Here is a 17760-nt window from a genome sequence, read left to right on the forward strand (position 1 = left end):
ATCGGTGCGCTTTTTAAAAAATCTGCTGGAAGAACAGAGTTTTCTACCATGGATTTCTGGAGTGATTCACTATTAACATTTCTCCTATAGAAATATAGACATTGTCACACCTTTTACCGTGGATGAGGACCTTATTTTCCCTTTAAAAGGTTTCGGTGTGGATGGGTGATGAAGCAAGTCCTTGCTTTGGAGAACGCACTGACAACAGAAAGCAAAATACCTTATATCAAATCTGTAAAGCACAAGTCTTGGTGTTTAGTAAAGACACAATAATCAGTTTCGTTCGGACGCTCCGTATCTCTGCGGTGCGACTGCCGGTGCCCACCGTCCTCTGCCAGCCCACCGCTGGGTCGCCCTCCGACAGCGCGTCCGCCCTCTCCGTGCCGTCGCGCTTTCCTGCCCCGCTCAGCGACCACAGTTTGTCCCTCCTTTATTTCCAAGGGTAGATGACATTTAACAGCACCGAGTCCCTTCCCTTCCCGTTGCACGGTGGTGGACCCTGTATCAAAACTGAGCGTGGTCGACTTCATCCAGCCAAGAGGCCGGGCTGGCAGGGAAATCCGGGTATCCCCCGCTGCTGCCGGTGGAGAGGTCGGAGCTGGGTCCGTTCCCAGCCAGGACCCTCATGGACTGGGGCACCCCTTGTCCGCTTTGTCCCATGATGCCCAAGCCGTTGTCTGGGTAAACCAAGCTGGAGATTAAAGGCTGGTGGCCTGGCAGTGCTTGCAAGGAAGCTGGTGACTGGGGTATCCCGTAGGGGCTGTTGGATCGCAGGTCGTGGTACTGGTCCTGAGCTGGGATGCTGCTGTGATCCAGAGCAAAGCTCCCGTTGGTCCCAGCCTGCCTCCCCAGAGCAGGGGATGCTTCGTTGAGATTGCTGTAAATCCCATTGGAATGGCTCATTTCAGACATAGAGGGCTCATCTGAAAGGGAAACAGACTGGTTTTACTGGGAGGGCAATGGTCATGGCTGGCAGCGGTCGCACGGGAGCTCCTGCAAGCTCTGAGTATAAATAGATTAGATGGATGGGAGCTGAGCAGCCACGCACTTGCCACTTGTAATTCCTTATTATTCCCGTGCTTGTTGATGGATCTTCACAGAAGGCCACAGGATTATTGTTTTTTCTGAGTACAAACATCTAATACATTTTGGATTTTAAAAATATGCATGAAACCTACATATTAAAATATAAGACTGTGATTTAAAAATAATCCTTTAAAGGGAAATGTGAGTTCAACGTCTTTCCACCTTTTGTTCTGCACTTCTATTTGGCTTTGAGGTTTATGTCGAGTTTTGATATCGTTTTTAGAAGCTACCTGAACATTCACCGATGCAAGAAAAACTCTCCATTGCTTAGAAAAAAATATTAAATCTCAGCAGTATTTGTCTGCTCGGGAACAGGCTAATGAAATGTACCTGTACGACTTAAAAACACTTCTGAAAAATGGGCAATATTTTTTAAGTTACCAGTAAAAATTGTTTGCATTCGTTAGGGGCTTTACGGACAGTCAGCGCTCTGTTGCCTAGGATACAAACCCGTTTGTGGCATCAAGCTATCAATAATTGTTCAACATTTTTTAGTTATTATTTATAGTATATTCATATTTAATGACGCTGATGCACAGCGTGTACAAACAGACTTGAAAATCAAATAGTTTTTAGAGACACGGGAGGGAAGCTGAGATGCAAAGCTGTGCGTGTATAAACATCCACGTTATAGACGCATGTCTGTGCAAATATGTACACAGAGTTTTGCATTGCAGCTCCTCTGCTGGATTCCTAAAAACCACACACGCACACGCACACGCACACAGAGCCATTTGGGCACCGCGGGGCACAGCCCGGACAGCGTCGGCAGAGACCCTTCGGCCCTGGGGCAGCTCTGGGCCGCAGCGGGGGCCATGCAGAACGCGCCCCCGCGCAGCGCTGCAGGCACCGATCCCCCAGCCCGGCACAGGGCCGTATCCCGCTCCTGCAGCAGATGCCCTGGGTCTGGAGAGCGTGGGATGAGGCTACGCAGGGCAAGAGCTAGCGCAGCGACGTCCCTGGGTTTATCAACAGAAACCTCTGCTCCAAAAACAGGGCCCTCCGATGCAGAAACCTCCCAACACGCAGCGATCTCCCTTTTACAGCGCAGTGGAGAGCTAACAGCTCCCACACAACTGGGAAGGGAATCCGAACTAGTAACTACACAAATAAAACCACCCCTAAATAGGATGAAAAAAAAAAATATTCTACATACTCTTCCCATAGAAACGTTCAGAGATGCTGGACTCTCTGGTTTTTGAATTTCCAAGAGCCCCTTGAACAGGCTGCGATGAGCAGCGCTCTGACACCCGCAGTGCCCACCCGGGGAGCTCCCCCTGCCCCCCTGCTCCTTTCTGGAGCTGGCGCAGCCCCCCCGCAGGGGGAGCGGGGTCCCCTGCGGCTCCTCAGCCCCGGCTCCCCCGCCCCAGCCCTGCCAGCACCGGGCAGCCGGGGCCGCCCCGCCGCGGGTCCCGCAGCTCCGCACCTCTCCCTCCTTGGGCGCTTGTTTTCGCTCATTATATTACGGCTGAAAATTCTTAACGTAGCAGCGAGGGGGTGAAAGGAGCCCGGACGCGGACAGCAGCTTTGCAGGGAGGGCAGAGGGAGGGCAGAGGGAACCGGGCTCCGGGGACCGACCTGTGAAGGAGACCTCGGCATCGCTGTCGGGCCCCTCCTCCTGGATGCTGTCCTTGTCGGATTTGGAGGTCCCCCGGGACCGCTTCATGTTCCTGAAGTACTGACCCCACCGCTGCCTCCCCGCGTCCTTCTTCAGCCTCTTCTCCTTGGCCCTGCGGTTCTGGAACCAGACCTGCAAGCAGGGCACGCCGGGGAGCTCCCTCCCTCTCCGCGGGGCCGGCTCCGTCCCCGCCGCCTCCCGCCCCGCGGCCCGGGCAGAGCCGGGGGCCGGGGGCCGCCCCGTCTCACCTGCACCACCCGCATGTCCAGCCCCGTCTCCGATGAAAGCTGCTCCCGGACGTGCCGCGCCGGTTTGGGCGAGTTGTTGTAAGCGTTTTTGAGGGTTTCCAGCTGCTTGGCCGTGATGGTGGTGCGGGGCCTCTTGGCCGTGGACTCAGCCTCTGCCGACACGGGGCGAGTTAGAGGCGAAGCTACCACGGAGCGGCCGCGGGGACCTGGGACCCCCCGTCCTCCCTCCAGCCCCCCGCCACGGCAGCTGCTCCCGGCACCCCTCCCGCCCGGTGCATCGGCCTCTCCCGGAGGGCAGGAGGGCCCGGGGCCGTCTCCCTCCTGCCCTCGGGGGTTGGGAGGGACGGGGCAAGGGGTACCTCTCTGCTTGGCCGTCTCGTAGTCTGCCTTGCAGACCAGCCTGCTGTCCTCCATGAGGTAGAACTCGTCGCCGGTGGCCAGCTGCCGTTTGCAGACGATGCAGGCGAAACAGTGCAGGTGGTAAACGAAGTCCTGGGCTCGCCGTACCACCTGGGTCGGGGGGATGCCCTGCTGGCAGGCGGCACACTTCGTCCCGAAGCGCCTGAGCGGGGGGGGACAAGCGGCGGCCGCTGAGCGCGGCGGGGGCGGCGCGGCCCGGCGCTGTCCGCGGTGCTGAACGCGCCGCTGTCCGCGGTGCTGAACCCCCGCCGCGGTGCCGAACCCCACGCGTGCCCGCGGTGCCGACCCCCTCCCCCGGCTGTGTGTCCTCTCCCCCCCGGCTTCTCCCCGTCCCCACGCACTTGAAGAAGTCCTCCTTGCAGTAGACGCCGTCCCCGCGGCTGAAGCACTTCTCGGCCAGCTGCGTCTGGCAGTCGGAGCATTTCAGGCACTTGCTGTGCCAGTGCCGGTCCAGGACCTTGAGGATGAACCTGTCCACGATGTGCTGGTTGCAGCCGGCGCACAGCGGGATCTCTGCGGGGAGGCAGCTCCCGTCAGCGCCCGACCCGACGGCCCCGCCGCCGCCCGACACCGGCCCGGCCCGGCGCCCCCCGGGGCTGCTGCCGCCCGACGGCGGAGCCGGCGGGGGCCGGGGAACGGCCCGAAAAAAAATTTATATTCGTTCAAATTCGTTAGCGCGGCGCCGTGGGAGCCTCTCCCCACGCCGCGGCCAAGCCCCGGGCCGCGCACACCGCGGGGAGCGCCCGGCGGCACCGGGGAAAACGAGAAGGGAAGCGATGGGAGCGGCGTTAACCCCCGGGCCGAGCCGCCGGCAAAGCTGCATCGCGATTATTCCGGGATCTTTTTCCTTTTCCTACGCTTCCAAAATTCGGCTGCCAATAACGGCGGGGTAGCCTGGGGGGGGGGAAGAAACTGCCAAAAATTACGAGAATTGCACTGAAAATAAAAACGCGGTAGGCTTGTCCCGCCGCCCTGCAGATACCGGCAGAGATGATAGAGAAAGAGATGATGTAAAGGTACAGATATAGAGAAACAGATATAAAAATAAACAGACACAGTAGATAGAGAACGAAAATGTACAGATATATAGACATAAATTATAGATATCGGCATATAGGTGTAGATATAGACAGGGAGGTAAAAATGTGGCTATAGAGGTACATAAATCTTGACATATCAGTATAGATACAGACGGAGAGATGTACAGGCACGGCTGTATAGGTATAGATAGATGCAGACATAAGAGTATCTATATGTAAAGATAACTATGGATAGCTATACGGAGATGTACGGCGGTGCGTAGGGGCAGAGGTGCAGATGATATCGTTGTAGGTATTAATCCTCTCCTCAACAATTCCCCGCGTCCAAACGAATAACCCCAGTAACGGCAGCGCCGAAGGCAGCGGCCCCGGCCCCGGGCTGCCCGGGGGGGACGGGGCTCCGGCTCCGGCTCCGGCACCGGCTCCGGCTCCGGCTCGGCGGCACGGCACAGCCCGGCACGGCCCCGGGGCACGGCAACGCGGCGCAGCCCCGCAAGGTCCCGGTCCGGCCCGGTCCGGCCCGGCCCGCGGCTCTTACGCTGCATGGCGGCTCCGCGGGCCGCGGCAGCCCCGCTCGCTCAGGCGGGCCGCGGGCACTGGCGCATCTTCCGCGGGGCGCGGGCGCAGCCCCCGTCCCGTCGCTGCCGAGGCCGGGCCGGGATGCGGAACCGCCGCGCTCCCCCCCGGGCCCCCCGAATCACGGCGGCGTTGCTCCCCCCGCCCCCGGCCGCTGCCACCCCCGCGGCGCCCGGGATTTAATGCCCTAAAGCGCGTTATTTTTAGACGCCGGCCCTCCCCGCCGGTGCCGGGCTGAAGCGCCGGGCAGGGCATGGCGGCGCGCTGTATTTAACCCCCCCGCAGCGGCGCCACGTCCCCTCCCGCCGCCCCCCTTCCCGGCCCAGCCCGGCGGGAGGGCGACGGCTCCGGGGCGCCCAGAAACGGACCCCGGGCGGGGCCGCCCCCCCGAGGGGGCCGAGCCGGGGGGGAGGCAGCGGCGGCCGCTGCCCCGAGCTCCTGGTGAGCCGCAAACCCCGGGAGCTGCCCCCGGCCCGGGCCAAGCCCCCGCGGCTCCACGCCGCCGGGCCCGCTCCTGCCGCCGCCCGGCCCCGGGGAGCCCCGCCGCTCCTTCCCGCTGCCTCCCCGGGCCCCGACGGAGCCCGGCCGGGGACCGCGGTGCCGCGAACGGGCGTTTTCGCGTCCTGCGGGCAAACGGCGTTTTCGCGTCGTTCCTTCTACCGGGGGTCCGCTCTCGGCCGTGTCGCCTCCTCCCCCCGATAGCAAAAGCATCTCTTGATTGCCGGGTCAAACGCGCAACTACCGCGGCCGCGGGGCAGAGCCACAGAAGGACAAACCGGGCGCCAAGCGCGGGGTAGGACCGGGGGCACCAGCCCGACGGCGGGGCTGCGGGGCTGCCCGGCTCCCGGGGACACCTCGGCCCCCGCACACCGGCGGGGCCCCCCGCCGCGGCTCCTCCGACGGGTTTAAGCTCCCGTCGGCCGCGGTCGATGCTGGCGGGAATCGGGACAGCCCCGCACCGGGACCGGGGCTGCTGCCGCTGCCCCGGACCCGGCTCTGCCACCCCCGGTGAGACCCCCCGGCACCCCGGGCACGCCAGGGGAGCGCGGCCCGGTTCTGCCCGCCCCGACAGCGCTGTCTCCGTTCGTTAAACGGGAGGAAAAAACATTTAGGAGAGGAATTAACGGGAGTTTTTCCATAGCGGGGAAAAAGCCGGGTCGGAGCGGAGCGGGGCGGTGCAGGGGATCCCCGCCGTCGGGGGGGAACCGGCGGGCAGAAACTCCCCGTTTCGCCCCTGCCCTCGTTGCGCGGGGAGCGGCGGGGCCCCGGGGCGGGAGCCACCGCTCCCCGGGGCGGGACAGGGCTCCGGTCGGGGCTGGGGCAGGGGGAGCCCGGGGCGGCCGCCGCCTTTGACCCCGGAGCGGGACAGGGCTCCGGTCGGGGCTGGGGCAGGGGGAGCCCGGGGCGGCCGCCGCCTTTGCCCCCGGAGCGGGCGGGCAGCCCCGGTCCGGACCCGACGAGACCCCAGCGGGCGCGGGGCCGGAGCCGCCGGCGTGCGGGGGCAGCGGGGCGGGCTCTGATGTCGGGGACGCGGCAGGAGAGAACGAGAGGGAGCGCGGGGCGGGCGGGAGAGACCGGTTCGGACCGGGATGGACCCCCCGGTGCCGTCGGGCCGCCCGCCCTGCCCTGCCGCCAGCCCCCACCGCGGCCCCGACGGTGCCCCGGGGAGCGCGGAACGGGCGCAGCCGGGGCCACGGCTCCCGAGGGCCGCCCCGCTCCCGCCGAGGCTCCCAGAGTCGCCCCCGGTGCCTCCGCGGGGGGACGCGGAGGTTTGCGCGCTCCTCCCCCCGCCCCTCACCTGGGCTCCGCGGGAAGGGGCAGAGCTCCGCTGCCTTCTCCGAGCCGGCGCGGACGCGCTCCAGCAGCATCGCGGCCTCCGCGGGCGCGCCGGGCGCCGTCCGAGGTGCGCGGGTGGCTGCGGAGGAGTGGCGGAGCGGCGCGGAGGGGAGCGCAGGGAGCGGCGCGGGGGGTGGCCGCCGCCCGGGGCGGAGCGGGGCCGGCGCGGGGGGGGCGGGCCGGGGGCGGCACCGCGCCGTCGGGCCGGGCCGCAGCTGGGCCGCGCTTCACCGCGGGGCTCTTTAGCATCACAAAAGCGGGCGAGGGGAGGGGAGGGGGGGACCGTTCCCGTCCCCCCCCCGTCCCACGCGTGGCCGGGGCCGCCGCGCCCGACGCGTGGGCTCAGGCTGCAGCCGCCGCCCCCCGGGCGCAAAGCGGCCCCGCGGCCCCCGCAAAGCCCCCGGCGGCGGCACGGCGCGGGTGGGGGGAGCCCCGGTCGGGGGGAGCCTCCCCCCGGGACCGGCCGCCCCCCGCCCGCCCCCGCGCCCGGATTTCGTTTGCCCCCGCGGCGCGGGGTCTCCCCCGCCGCCTCCCGTGGGGAGCGGGGCGGCTCTTCCCCCCCGGTTCGTTAATGAGCGCGGAGAGGTAACGGGGGGGGGGCACTGGCCGTGGCAATCAGCGCCCGGCGGCTGGAGGAGGTTAATTGCAGTAATTGAGGACGGGGCGGACATGGACGTGTGTGTGTGTGTGTGTGTGTGTGTGTGTCTGTGCGTGTGTGTATTTGTGTGTGTGTTTGCGTGTTTGCATGTGTGTGTACACACGTGTGCCCAGCGGGGTGCCGGGGCTGCGTGTGCAGCTGTGTGTGCGTGCGTGGGTGTGTGCTTGTTTGTACGCGGTTTGCGTGTGTGCGCTTGTGTGTGCAAGGGGTGCATGCGTCAGCCTGTGCATCCGCGTGGGTGCGCACGCAGGGGTGTGCAGGTTTCTGTGTGTGCAAGGGGTGCAGGCACCAGCCTGTGCATCCGCGTGGGTGCGCACGCAGGGGTGTGCAGGTTTCTGTGTGTGCAAGGGGTGCATCCGTGCCTGTGCATCCGTGCGGGTGTGCACGTAGGGGTGTGCAGGTTTCCGTGTGCGCGTGTGTGCACGCAGGTGGGTGAGCCCATGCCTGTACCTGTGCGCTTGTGCTCTGGTCCGCAGGTGCTCGTGTGTCTGCGTGTGCAGAGGCGGTGCTGTGTGTGCAGGGGGTGTGAGCACGTGTCTGTGTGCTTGTGCGGGGCGCACAGCCCCGTGCGTGTGTGCAGCGCTTGCCCCAGGCAGCCGGAGCTGATAATTGTGGTTGTTACTGTGAGCCCGTTAATCCCCTGAATCCCTTTACCTCCTGCTCGCAGGGGATTACAAATTAATAAAAGCAGCTTAGGGGCGGGAGCCTCCAAACACACATATGTTCCTGCCGGACGCAGCATGGGGACTTTCGCCTGCCCGTGGGGGCAGCCGGGGAGCAGGCCCAGCGCCGAGCCCCCGAGAGCCCCAACCCCACGGCACCCGCATGGGCCCCGCACCGCTACTGTCACCCCTGGGCGCCGGGCTGCCCTCCTGCCTGTGCCAGGTCCTGCACAGTGCAGGGCTGCGGGGGCCGGTGGCTGGGTCGGGACTGTCCCCTCGGATGGTTCATCTGGCCGGGGGACAGGTCCCAGCCTGGGGGACAGCTCAGACCCGTAGGGTTGGAAAATAACACAGGGAGACATTTTGGGGACGAGGATCTGGGGTCCCCAACTAAAGCACCTAGAAATGCCAGGCTGGAGCACAGCTGGGGTACAGGCAGAGCACAGCTGGGGTACAGGCAGAGCACTGGTGGAGCATCACCGGTACCGCGCTGGAGTCATCCCGGGTACCGCGGCGAGTCCTGCTGGGCACCGCCGGCACCGGCTGCGCTGGGGCACCTCGGCCCTCCCCAGGGCCGTGAACAGCTTCGGGGGGGGCAGGCGATGACCCACACGGACTCTTTTAAGCTCAGTTTTATAAGTGGATTTTTAGTCTGATCCTCTAAGGAAGCAGTTTAAGGAAGCGCGTGTGTGTTTGTGCGTGGTGGCGGCTGTTCCCCAGTGCACGGGGCGCAGGGCAGGGTTGCGGCAGCCGTGGCTGTGCAGGATGGAGGGCAGCGGCCGATGTCCCGCTCGGGGCCATCGATGGCACGGGCCAGCCCCGCGCAGCCGCGTGGTTTCAGCCCCCCGAGTCGCTCACGCCGCGGCACCGTCACGGCAGGTTTCCACAAAAGCCCCTCGGGATGATCTCCGCACTACACACGCTCCTGTGCCCTCCTGCTCAGGTTGTAGCAGCCATCAGACCCTGCCCATAGTCTTCCTCACTGCGGTTCTGCTGACATGAAAAAAAATTCCTGTTCTTCCTTCTCTTCCATGGATTCAGAAGATCTCTTAGCAGCCCTTGAGAAGTCTGGCTTAAACATATTCCCCTGAGAAGTCTGGGCTTAGACATATTCCCCTGCCCGTTGCCTTCTGTGGACAGACCCAAAGGCTGCAGCGCCCTTCCTCCCAAGGAACGGGTGCCAGTTCGTGACAGCCCTTGTCCCCCCCGGACAGCAGAGCATCGGATCGTGCAGCGAGTTGCAGCACCACTCTTAGCACCTCTTTAAAACGAGGCTGCAGACGTATTAACTTCGGGTGGCAAGGACGGGGCACCCCTAACCCTGCCCCAGCAGGGACAACGTCTGCGTCTGCCCTCAAGACGTTCCGGCGATGAGCCCGTCCATCGGGCGCCCCGGGGGAACACCCGTTTTCCAGGCAAGGTCACAGGCCAGCGAGGAAACGCACCGTTCCCTGGAGAAGCGGCTTGCGGTGCCAAACTTCAGAGAACCTTATCTACAGGTTTAGAGAGCTTACTGATCTTAAAATATTAAAATATTTTAAAAATAAAATATTAAACTAATGTTAAAATACTTTGAACGAGTCAGCCGTCCCACCTCCTCAGTGGGGCTGCGGGCGCCAGCAGAAGCACCGGTGGAGGTTAGCACCATCCCGGCCAAAGAAGGGATGCTCGGGTTTAAGGGAAAGGAAGATGCGTGGATGTGTGTCTATAGAGAGAGAACGTGCAAATAATTGGTCAGAAACCGACAATTTTTCCATCGCTCCTGCAAACATTCACTGACATTTTATAAAGTTAGGGGATGACAGTGAAAGCAATGGAGGAAACGTTTATTTGTCCCTGGTACTTTTCAAAATTAAGTACCTACATAAACTGACCAATATGGTTTGAAACGGACGTGCACACAAGCTATCCCTGCAATACAGTTTAGCTGAAAAGAACTTGAAAATACAAGTAAAAAGCCAAAACGCACCACTTTGCCCAAACATTTGCAATTTATTTTAAACAAGCACGTTAGTTTACAATTTAGTACAAAATGGTCACTTCTCCTTCCTAGAGAGGTATGAGACTGAGTAAAAAACCCAAACCAAACAGAATAGACTTGAAAATGTCAAGTTATTGAATTAAAATAAATAAAATATTTAAATTACCGAACTGCTATATTCACTATTTTCAACACCTCATATGCAACACCTTGGAGGTTTTTGGCTGCTCCCACCCCGTTCGGAGCAGGAACAGCAGGACGGACACGCTGCTGGAAATGAGAAATGAAGAGTTCTCAGGAATAACTTCATTAGGTTTCGTTAGCACGTGCAGCTTTTCTCCTGGCACGTCCCACAGTACTCCTTTTATTTTCTATGCAGGTTTAATATTTCCTCTTTAAACACATCCGAAGAGCAAAGAAGGCTCCATGAATTACAAAGGGCCAAGAAATCCTTCTTGGAAGTGCCTGCCACCGGTGTGGTACCATCCGCAAAGGAAGGTGACATTGTGGTACAACACAACACGCAACGAAAACCTCCAGGACGGAGGAGACGGGGGTTTGAGGCAATTTTTTAAGAAGGAAACACTTTTTTGTAACTCACCCACTGATAATGCACCACGGCAAAGCAGCATCACACAGTCCCCAGCAGCCATAATGCATCTTTACAGTCAGAGTACACAAAAGGATAGAATTTGTCATTATGAAGATAGAAAATAAGAAAAGTAAACCAAGATTTACACAACTGAATTCAAAGTCAAGACAACTTTTCCAGACGAGGTGACTACTAGCAATGAAAGCGAAAGCCTTAGCCAGTCAGCTGGCACCAACACGGATAATCAACATCCTAATTTCAGGCTTTTACACTCTTAAGAAACAAACAAAAAAAAAAACCCAAACCCATTGGAAGTTTGAGTATCGGTTCATTTTGTCATGTTTCCAGCAGGGTCACAGCAACATGAACGTTAACGGTGTGTAGCAAAAAAAACCCCAAAAAACCAAACTTATTCCAAAACCACATTTGCTGCTGTTTTAACGGCAAAATCAGCCCTACAAACCTTCAAAGCCTTTTGTTTTCATACGCAGATGAAAATAAGCAGAATGAGGCAAAGCTAACAAACTCAGGTCTGCAGATTTGGTAGAGTTCCAAACAGCAGCAGCAGCAATGACTGATTTTCACCTTCAAAATGTGCGACAACACCGACAGCAGGCGACTCAGGAGTCCCACAGAAACGGGCCAGATTTTTCAGATCCAATACTTGCTGTGCTGTGGTTTTGGTTTTTGGGTGTGGGGTGGGTTTTTTTGAGAAGCTAAATGTCCTTGCTTCTTGGCTGCTATCAACATCTCCCCAGATTACGTCATTTAAAAGGCACCTGATTTTCAAAGCCAAACTTGGAAACTCTGGGCTTTCCTCGTAGCCGACCTCCTCCTGCGACCTCAGGGGCTTCCAGCACAAAGCCAGCGGCACCGACGAGCCAGCCTGGGCCACCTTCCACCGCTGGGTCGCTATCTTTCTAGTTACTTACAAAAGTTGTTTTAATATTCAAGCCCAGGTGCTATAAAGACAATTATAGGGACGCTTATAAATTCCTAAAGAGAAGAGATCCATGACGGCTCCTTGTGCCAGAACTCTGGAACCCGGAGGGTCCTTAAAAAGCACGGACGGACTCAACGCTGCAGACTTAATGCCAAAATGAAAGAGAGGTTTTCGTGTCAGACCACAGGCAGCAGCGCTTGCCCGCAGGTGCTCCCAGCAGCTCTCGGCTCCCCGGAGGCGGCGTGTGGCAGGAGCTGGCCTCCAGCTTCACGGAGAGAGCGCGGAGTCCAGCTTCTCACCTTGGAGCAAGAGCCATCGGGCGCACACAACAAACAGCAAAGATGGCTTAAGAAAACCACCGATCCTGTGCCTCTACGTACATCAGCCTAACAGCGTCCTGTGAACGGAGGTTTTTCCTCTGACCTATGTTCACAATAACCACAGAAGGTTATTACTTTGCGTGTATGTTATTTTGATAAACTTCAGGAACAAGAGACAGTAAATCTTTGAAGCTCAACTTTGTCATTCCAATTGCAAGCTGTAGATACTTGTCAGAAATGTTCAGTTTTGTGAACAAACAAGATTTGATTATGAAAAATTATCCCTCTTGAGTTTTTGTGCTTTTAGACCATTCTTTTTGCTAGGCTTTAAACTTTTTATGCTAGGGCTTATGATGGAAATAAGAGGAGGACACGCTAACAGTATAAATACAATGAATTGGCCAGAGACTATTTATTCCTTCTCGCGTAACAGAAGAGGTAGCGAACATTCAATTAAATTAAAAGTTGTAAATGTAGAATTGAAAGGAAAAGCCTTTTTATATAACATAATTAATCTGTAGAACTCACTGCCACAAGAAAACATTGAGGCCAAAACCTATTAGGATTAACTAAAGATTAGGTAATGGATAACTAGAACATGCTCAATTACATTGGATAGGATTATAAACTTCACTATCCAGGACGTGAATTATCCCCCACAGCTAGGATCAGAAAGGAACTCCTATTCGAATGGTAAATTTATAACTCTCGTCATGGTTTCTTCTCATTGCTGCCTGCCAGGACCCCAGACAGATCTGTAAAGGCAACTGTCACATTCCCCATTGCTGCCACATCCCAGAACGGAGCAGCTCTCGGCCTTAACCGTTAGTTAAACCCTCCTTGACCCAAGCAGAGGAGCGCTCCAGCAGGAGGGCAAGAGAAACGGGCTGTTCTTCTAAGTACTGGACAATTTTACAGCTAGCAGGTGATAGTGCTCTCTGGGAGCTCAGAACGGGAAATACCAAGCAAAGTGTTTACCCCACCTTACAAGAAGAAAAATTATTATATTGTAATGGAGTGATCCGACATCATGAGAAACTTAGGATTTCCACATCTGTAGATTTGTTCTGGCATGCTGATGCAAATCTCTCTGTCCTTCACTAAAACAGTCTCCCTTTACTGGAGTTCATCAGAATCGGCTTCCATCCGGATAACGCAATAATTGCACAGCTACTTCTCTGGCTCATAAATGAGCGAGGCGAATTATCTAATGCTCCATCAACACATCCAACAGAGGAGCAAGTAAAGCACCGAGGCCGAGTTTGTCCTTGCTTACATCTAAACTCCATTAAAACAGATGACAGCATTAGCAATCAGATTCAGGCTGCTTATTGAGATACAAACTGCCCCCAAACTCTCATCCTAGCAGAGACATACACATCCTTGGCTGGAATGCATGGGAGAATGGAAGACTTATTTGAACATGTAATGGTTTCTACTTTAAATATGCAGTGTAAATAATATTTGAGAAAGTCACATAGGTTCAGAATTGATTTAATCAGAATAGAACTCTTGTTTCCTGAAAAAAAAAAAATAAATCAGAATTCTTGCTTCTCCAAATGAAGCAGCCAAGGTAACAGCATAACTGTTCGGTACTCGGGTAGGTAAAATCAGCTCTGGATAAATTAAAAAAACCCTGACTTGAAGTACACAAAACAATATCCAATTTCCTTCTAAAACCAGGCACAGTTGATTGCATAATGTAATGTTTACTCGGAAAATGAGTAAAGGATGTAAGTGGTAAGTCACGGAAAAATCTTAACTGAAAAATGCAATGCTTACTTCGGTGGACATTTTATGATAGCACTATGTGCCTCACTTAAAGGTTAGGGTTCTTACAGCGAGCTCTCTATATTAAGCTAGAACACTTCTGAAATGACTTGGGAAGAAAGGGGTTTTAAACAAGGAACACTGTATATAAAATCCCTGATCATAAATATTAAAGCTGTATCTGGTACTGAACAGCCACATACAATGAAAACTTTGTTTCCAATTTAAACTTCTATACAGATGAACGATAATACTTCACTTTCCACCGTTTAGATCTCATTCGGAAAAAAAAGTACATTATCATTAAAAATAAGGATGACGCTACATACAGTATGACACACAGACTCATGTCTATGTTTGAAAATCCAATCCCTAGGAAAGACACGGCCTGCTTCGTCTCTTTAAGGTTAGCTGATCCAACCGCGCTTTTACCGCTATCTTTGACAGGTCCGTGATTTGCTATTAGCTTATCTAACACCTTAGATTCTGAATCTAGTACGTTTTCTTTATCCTGGATCTTATTTTCTCTGTTTCCACTTGGTTTCTTCAGCAGGCTTTTGTCTTTCCCCTCCCTTGTATCTCCCTGTTCAGTTTCACTGGGGTCAGTCTGGCTTTCAGTGTATTTATATAGAATATTTTCACCGTTATAGTGATACTTCATGAACTGCAGAACTTGGGCTTCATTCCAGCTGTGTAACCCTTTAATTTCTTCATGACATGCAGGACAAATGTCTGGCGTTGGCCACTGAACTTTGGGAAATTTTGGATCTTCAGTCAAATCCCCTAATTGGGAGGAGAAAAAAAAAAAAAAAAATCAGAAGTGAATGAACTAGGAAAGCTGAACCATCAGACACTTGACTGGAAACCACAGAGTATTTTCCACTTATATATAGTGAGGTTGGCAAAAAAAGCCCACAGCACAATAATGTTTGTATTAAACTGAAGACAATCATGAATAAATTTGGAAATTCATAAGTTTCCTTATGGAGGCACCAATTATGTTCTGAAGTATTGCTTCCTCTTTCAAAATACAAACACTAAACCAATTATTTTTGTTTTCTCTCAGTAAAAGCTGTAGCGTTCAAATTCTAAGACAAGATACTACAATTGCTATGTTTTTAGAAGGCATAAAACCACCACCATCTGGGCCTTTCAGGGGTTAACTTGAATTATGGTTCAAAACAAACTGCTCTTTTGCACTCAATACTCCCTAATCCTGAAGCTTGGTTTGCAGCAAGCAGTTTCAAGGCCAAAGACTTGCAGATATTTTCATGTTTCTGTATCGTGAACCATTCCATCCTAAGCTTGTCTTTTTCATAGCTTGCATTATTACTATAGCAAACTGTTTTCAGTACTTTAAAAACCATTATCATATTTAAGATGTATTTTTCAGCTTGCTTTTTAGCATTTAAACATATAACGCTGTCTTGAACTAGATCCAATTTTACCATTTCAGTTGCTGATAGCTCTGGCCACCTTTCTGTCTTGATAGCAAAGAGCCGAACACTGTAGCTAGTGTTGCACTTTGCTCTAAAAAATAGCATTTTAAAATGTGGAGGGAGATCATTTTTAGAAAAAAAAATCTCTACCTGGTAAAAAAGCTAATTTATTTATCTGACTGTTAGTAGTACACTAATGCTTAAAATATTTCAGAAATAGAGAGTCTTGTTTTATTACTGGTTTTATCCTTTTTAAAGGCAGGAAACTTCCCCATCATTTTTAGCAAAATATTGTTTAGGGATTCAAAGAATGCTTCGAAATATTTGTCTCGTCAATATTTACAAGTAAGAGAGCAAGTTTGCATTGCAGATATCTTTAAATAAAGATCACTCAGTAAGCAATTTGTTTCAGTAGAGAAAGCAGAAACAAAACATCTTATGGTAAGATTACAAACAGAAAACTTGCTGTACTTCATGTTTTCCTGCCAAAAAGAAGAATGCCCTAAATTCTGTACATTCTAAAGCAACAGGAAAGAACTAAATAGGGCAGAGCCATAGACGACAATCTGTGGCCCGCACTTGAAGGCTGTGCCAAGGTGTTTTCATTGACCAGGCAAACATTATTTCGCATTGAAAGCTACATATATCACTAGAAATACAGATGCAGCTTTTAGGAATTAGGAATTAAAATGAGTCACTGTCCCAAAGAGAAATTTTAGTAAACTTAGAAAGCATATTTTAATATTATTATTTATTCCAGTATGTTTATACTTCTTACTAAAAGGGTATTTTAGCTGGCTGTTGCATCGTCTAAATCAATATCCATGCGAGTTTTCCAATAACTTAATGTTCTAAATAAGTATATTGCTCCGCTACTTAGCAACTTCAAGTTAACAAGACGACTTTTTTCCCTGTGTTCAACCTGGCAATAGTACGAACATTAGGCGATATTTTTATTTAATACCTCATAATTTCCTTTTTTCTCCTTGGAGAAAGGAGGCAAACTGTTTATGCTTACAACAGTATTTAATACTTCATAAGTCTTGGGAATTCAGCATAACCATAATATAAACACAATATAGCATATTTAAATTGTAACTAATGCTACATTACACTGATCCATAACAGCAGACAGAGATTAAGTGCAAAGAGAAACCAATTTTCTTTAGTGCTTTAGTTACTTGATATCCCCATAACAGAACGGATTAAATACAACCAGTATTTTAACGGTACTTTTAGTCTAACTGAAAACATAGCAATCTAGTGGGGGAACAGATTTTCTTCGTACAGTAATTTTATTTTATTCAGTTGCTTATCTGCTAATAGTTTAGGCTCTTTTACCCTGAGAAAGTCTCCTGTTCAATTATCATCATTTTCTATACAGCATCTCTCCAGAACAATATGAAGACAAGTTTTAACATCTATTTAAACTGTTACGGAAAGAAATTTAATTATTTTTTTATCCACTGATAAGTAGCTGAACTGTATTGCTCCTTTTCAGAAAGGCTTTGATTTGTACTCCAGAAAGATCCTCTCATCAAGCAACAGGCGAAATCACAGAAGAAACAGTATCTTTGAGAATGATGACGTTTTTTCATTATATATCATAAGAGATAACTATGTTACTAGAGGACAGCCTACCTCAAGTGTGTATTTCTCACTCAAGCAAAGGTTAGGGTGTCGGTCTTTAGAGTTATAGTTGACTGGGACGCTCTGGGTTTTCCTCTATACACAAGTACCCTTTCTTGTACACCAACGTAAATGTGGAGCTAGTCTTTTGAAGTCAGTATCTAACAAAGGATTGTCAAGCTGGAACAACTGTTACTGTTGTTTCTAAGCTCCTGTTACAGAGCTTAATTTGCATATCTTTGTTCAAATACACGTACGCGTTGTACAAAATGCCATAGCTTTGTCTTTCAGGCACAGCTGCCTTTGGTGGGTTTTCCTAAGCAAGGTCTCCCATACCTGCGAGCCTGTTATTCACTATGTTGTGTTTCTCCCAGAGCCAGAGAACAGCCTTGTCGAAGGTTTTCACGGAATCCATGGACTCTTTAGCCATTTCTTCAAAATGCTGAGCACAAGCCTTGCATCCAAAAAAGTGATGAATGTATCTCCGCATGACCTGAAGTACTATTTGGGGATTGTCTTCAAGACCTAGGAATACAGATGATAGGAGCATTTAGCACCATCTGGACAAACATAGCTTCAACACTGCCACTTTAACGTACATAAAAATCAACTGTGGGAAAAGGAAAGGAAATATTGCTACCTTCTTGTTGCAAGCAAATGTACACCTCCACTTTAGAGATAAGAAATTAGCTACTTTTATAATTTAAAAGATATCCACAGCACGTGTGCCATCATACAGAACCTATACCTCAGTAAGTCACAAAGATATTAGAGGGATTAAAAGCTTCACACAGTTCGTAGAAGAAATACCCCTCCCCAACAAAATACATTTAGAGACATTTAGAAACTAAATTATTTGGCAATAAATAATGTAGAGTTTAAAGTGATCTCAAACAGTACATTTCAAAACATACTGTTTTAAAAGGTTGCCTGGGATATCAG

General features: G+C 52.9%; 2 protein-coding genes across 3 annotated transcripts in view; both read right to left on the minus strand.

Annotated features, from left to right (window-relative positions):
- Positions 1 to 504: 504 nt before the first annotated feature.
- LHX3 (LIM homeobox 3) lies at positions 505 to 6856 on the minus strand (the record flags this gene model as incomplete). Its single annotated transcript, XM_082327341.1, has 6 exons — positions 505 to 923; positions 2665 to 2836; positions 2953 to 3104; positions 3312 to 3514; positions 3714 to 3885; positions 6787 to 6856. The coding sequence occupies 6 exons, from the start codon at positions 6854 to 6856 to the stop codon at positions 505 to 507; spliced, it is 1188 nt and encodes a 395-aa protein (XP_082183467.1).
- A 3271-nt stretch (positions 6857 to 10127) lies between these two features.
- QSOX2 (quiescin sulfhydryl oxidase 2) overlaps positions 10128 to 17760 on the minus strand; it is a gene marked incomplete at its 5' end in the record, with an annotated part of 28591 nt that continues 20958 nt past the window's right edge. For both annotated transcript variants that reach the window (XM_082327259.1, XM_082327258.1), the window contains 2 exons: positions 10128 to 14533; positions 17155 to 17343. In XM_082327259.1, the coding sequence (XP_082183385.1) occupies positions 13983 to 14533; positions 17155 to 17343 (740 nt within the window). In that variant the 3' untranslated portion in view covers positions 10128 to 13982. The remainder of the gene's footprint in view (positions 14534 to 17154; positions 17344 to 17760) is intronic.

The sequence above is a fragment of the Platalea leucorodia genome, assembly GCF_965183815.1.
Source record: "Platalea leucorodia genome assembly, chromosome: 15".
Classification (NCBI taxonomy): Eukaryota; Metazoa; Chordata; class Aves; order Pelecaniformes; family Threskiornithidae; genus Platalea; species Platalea leucorodia.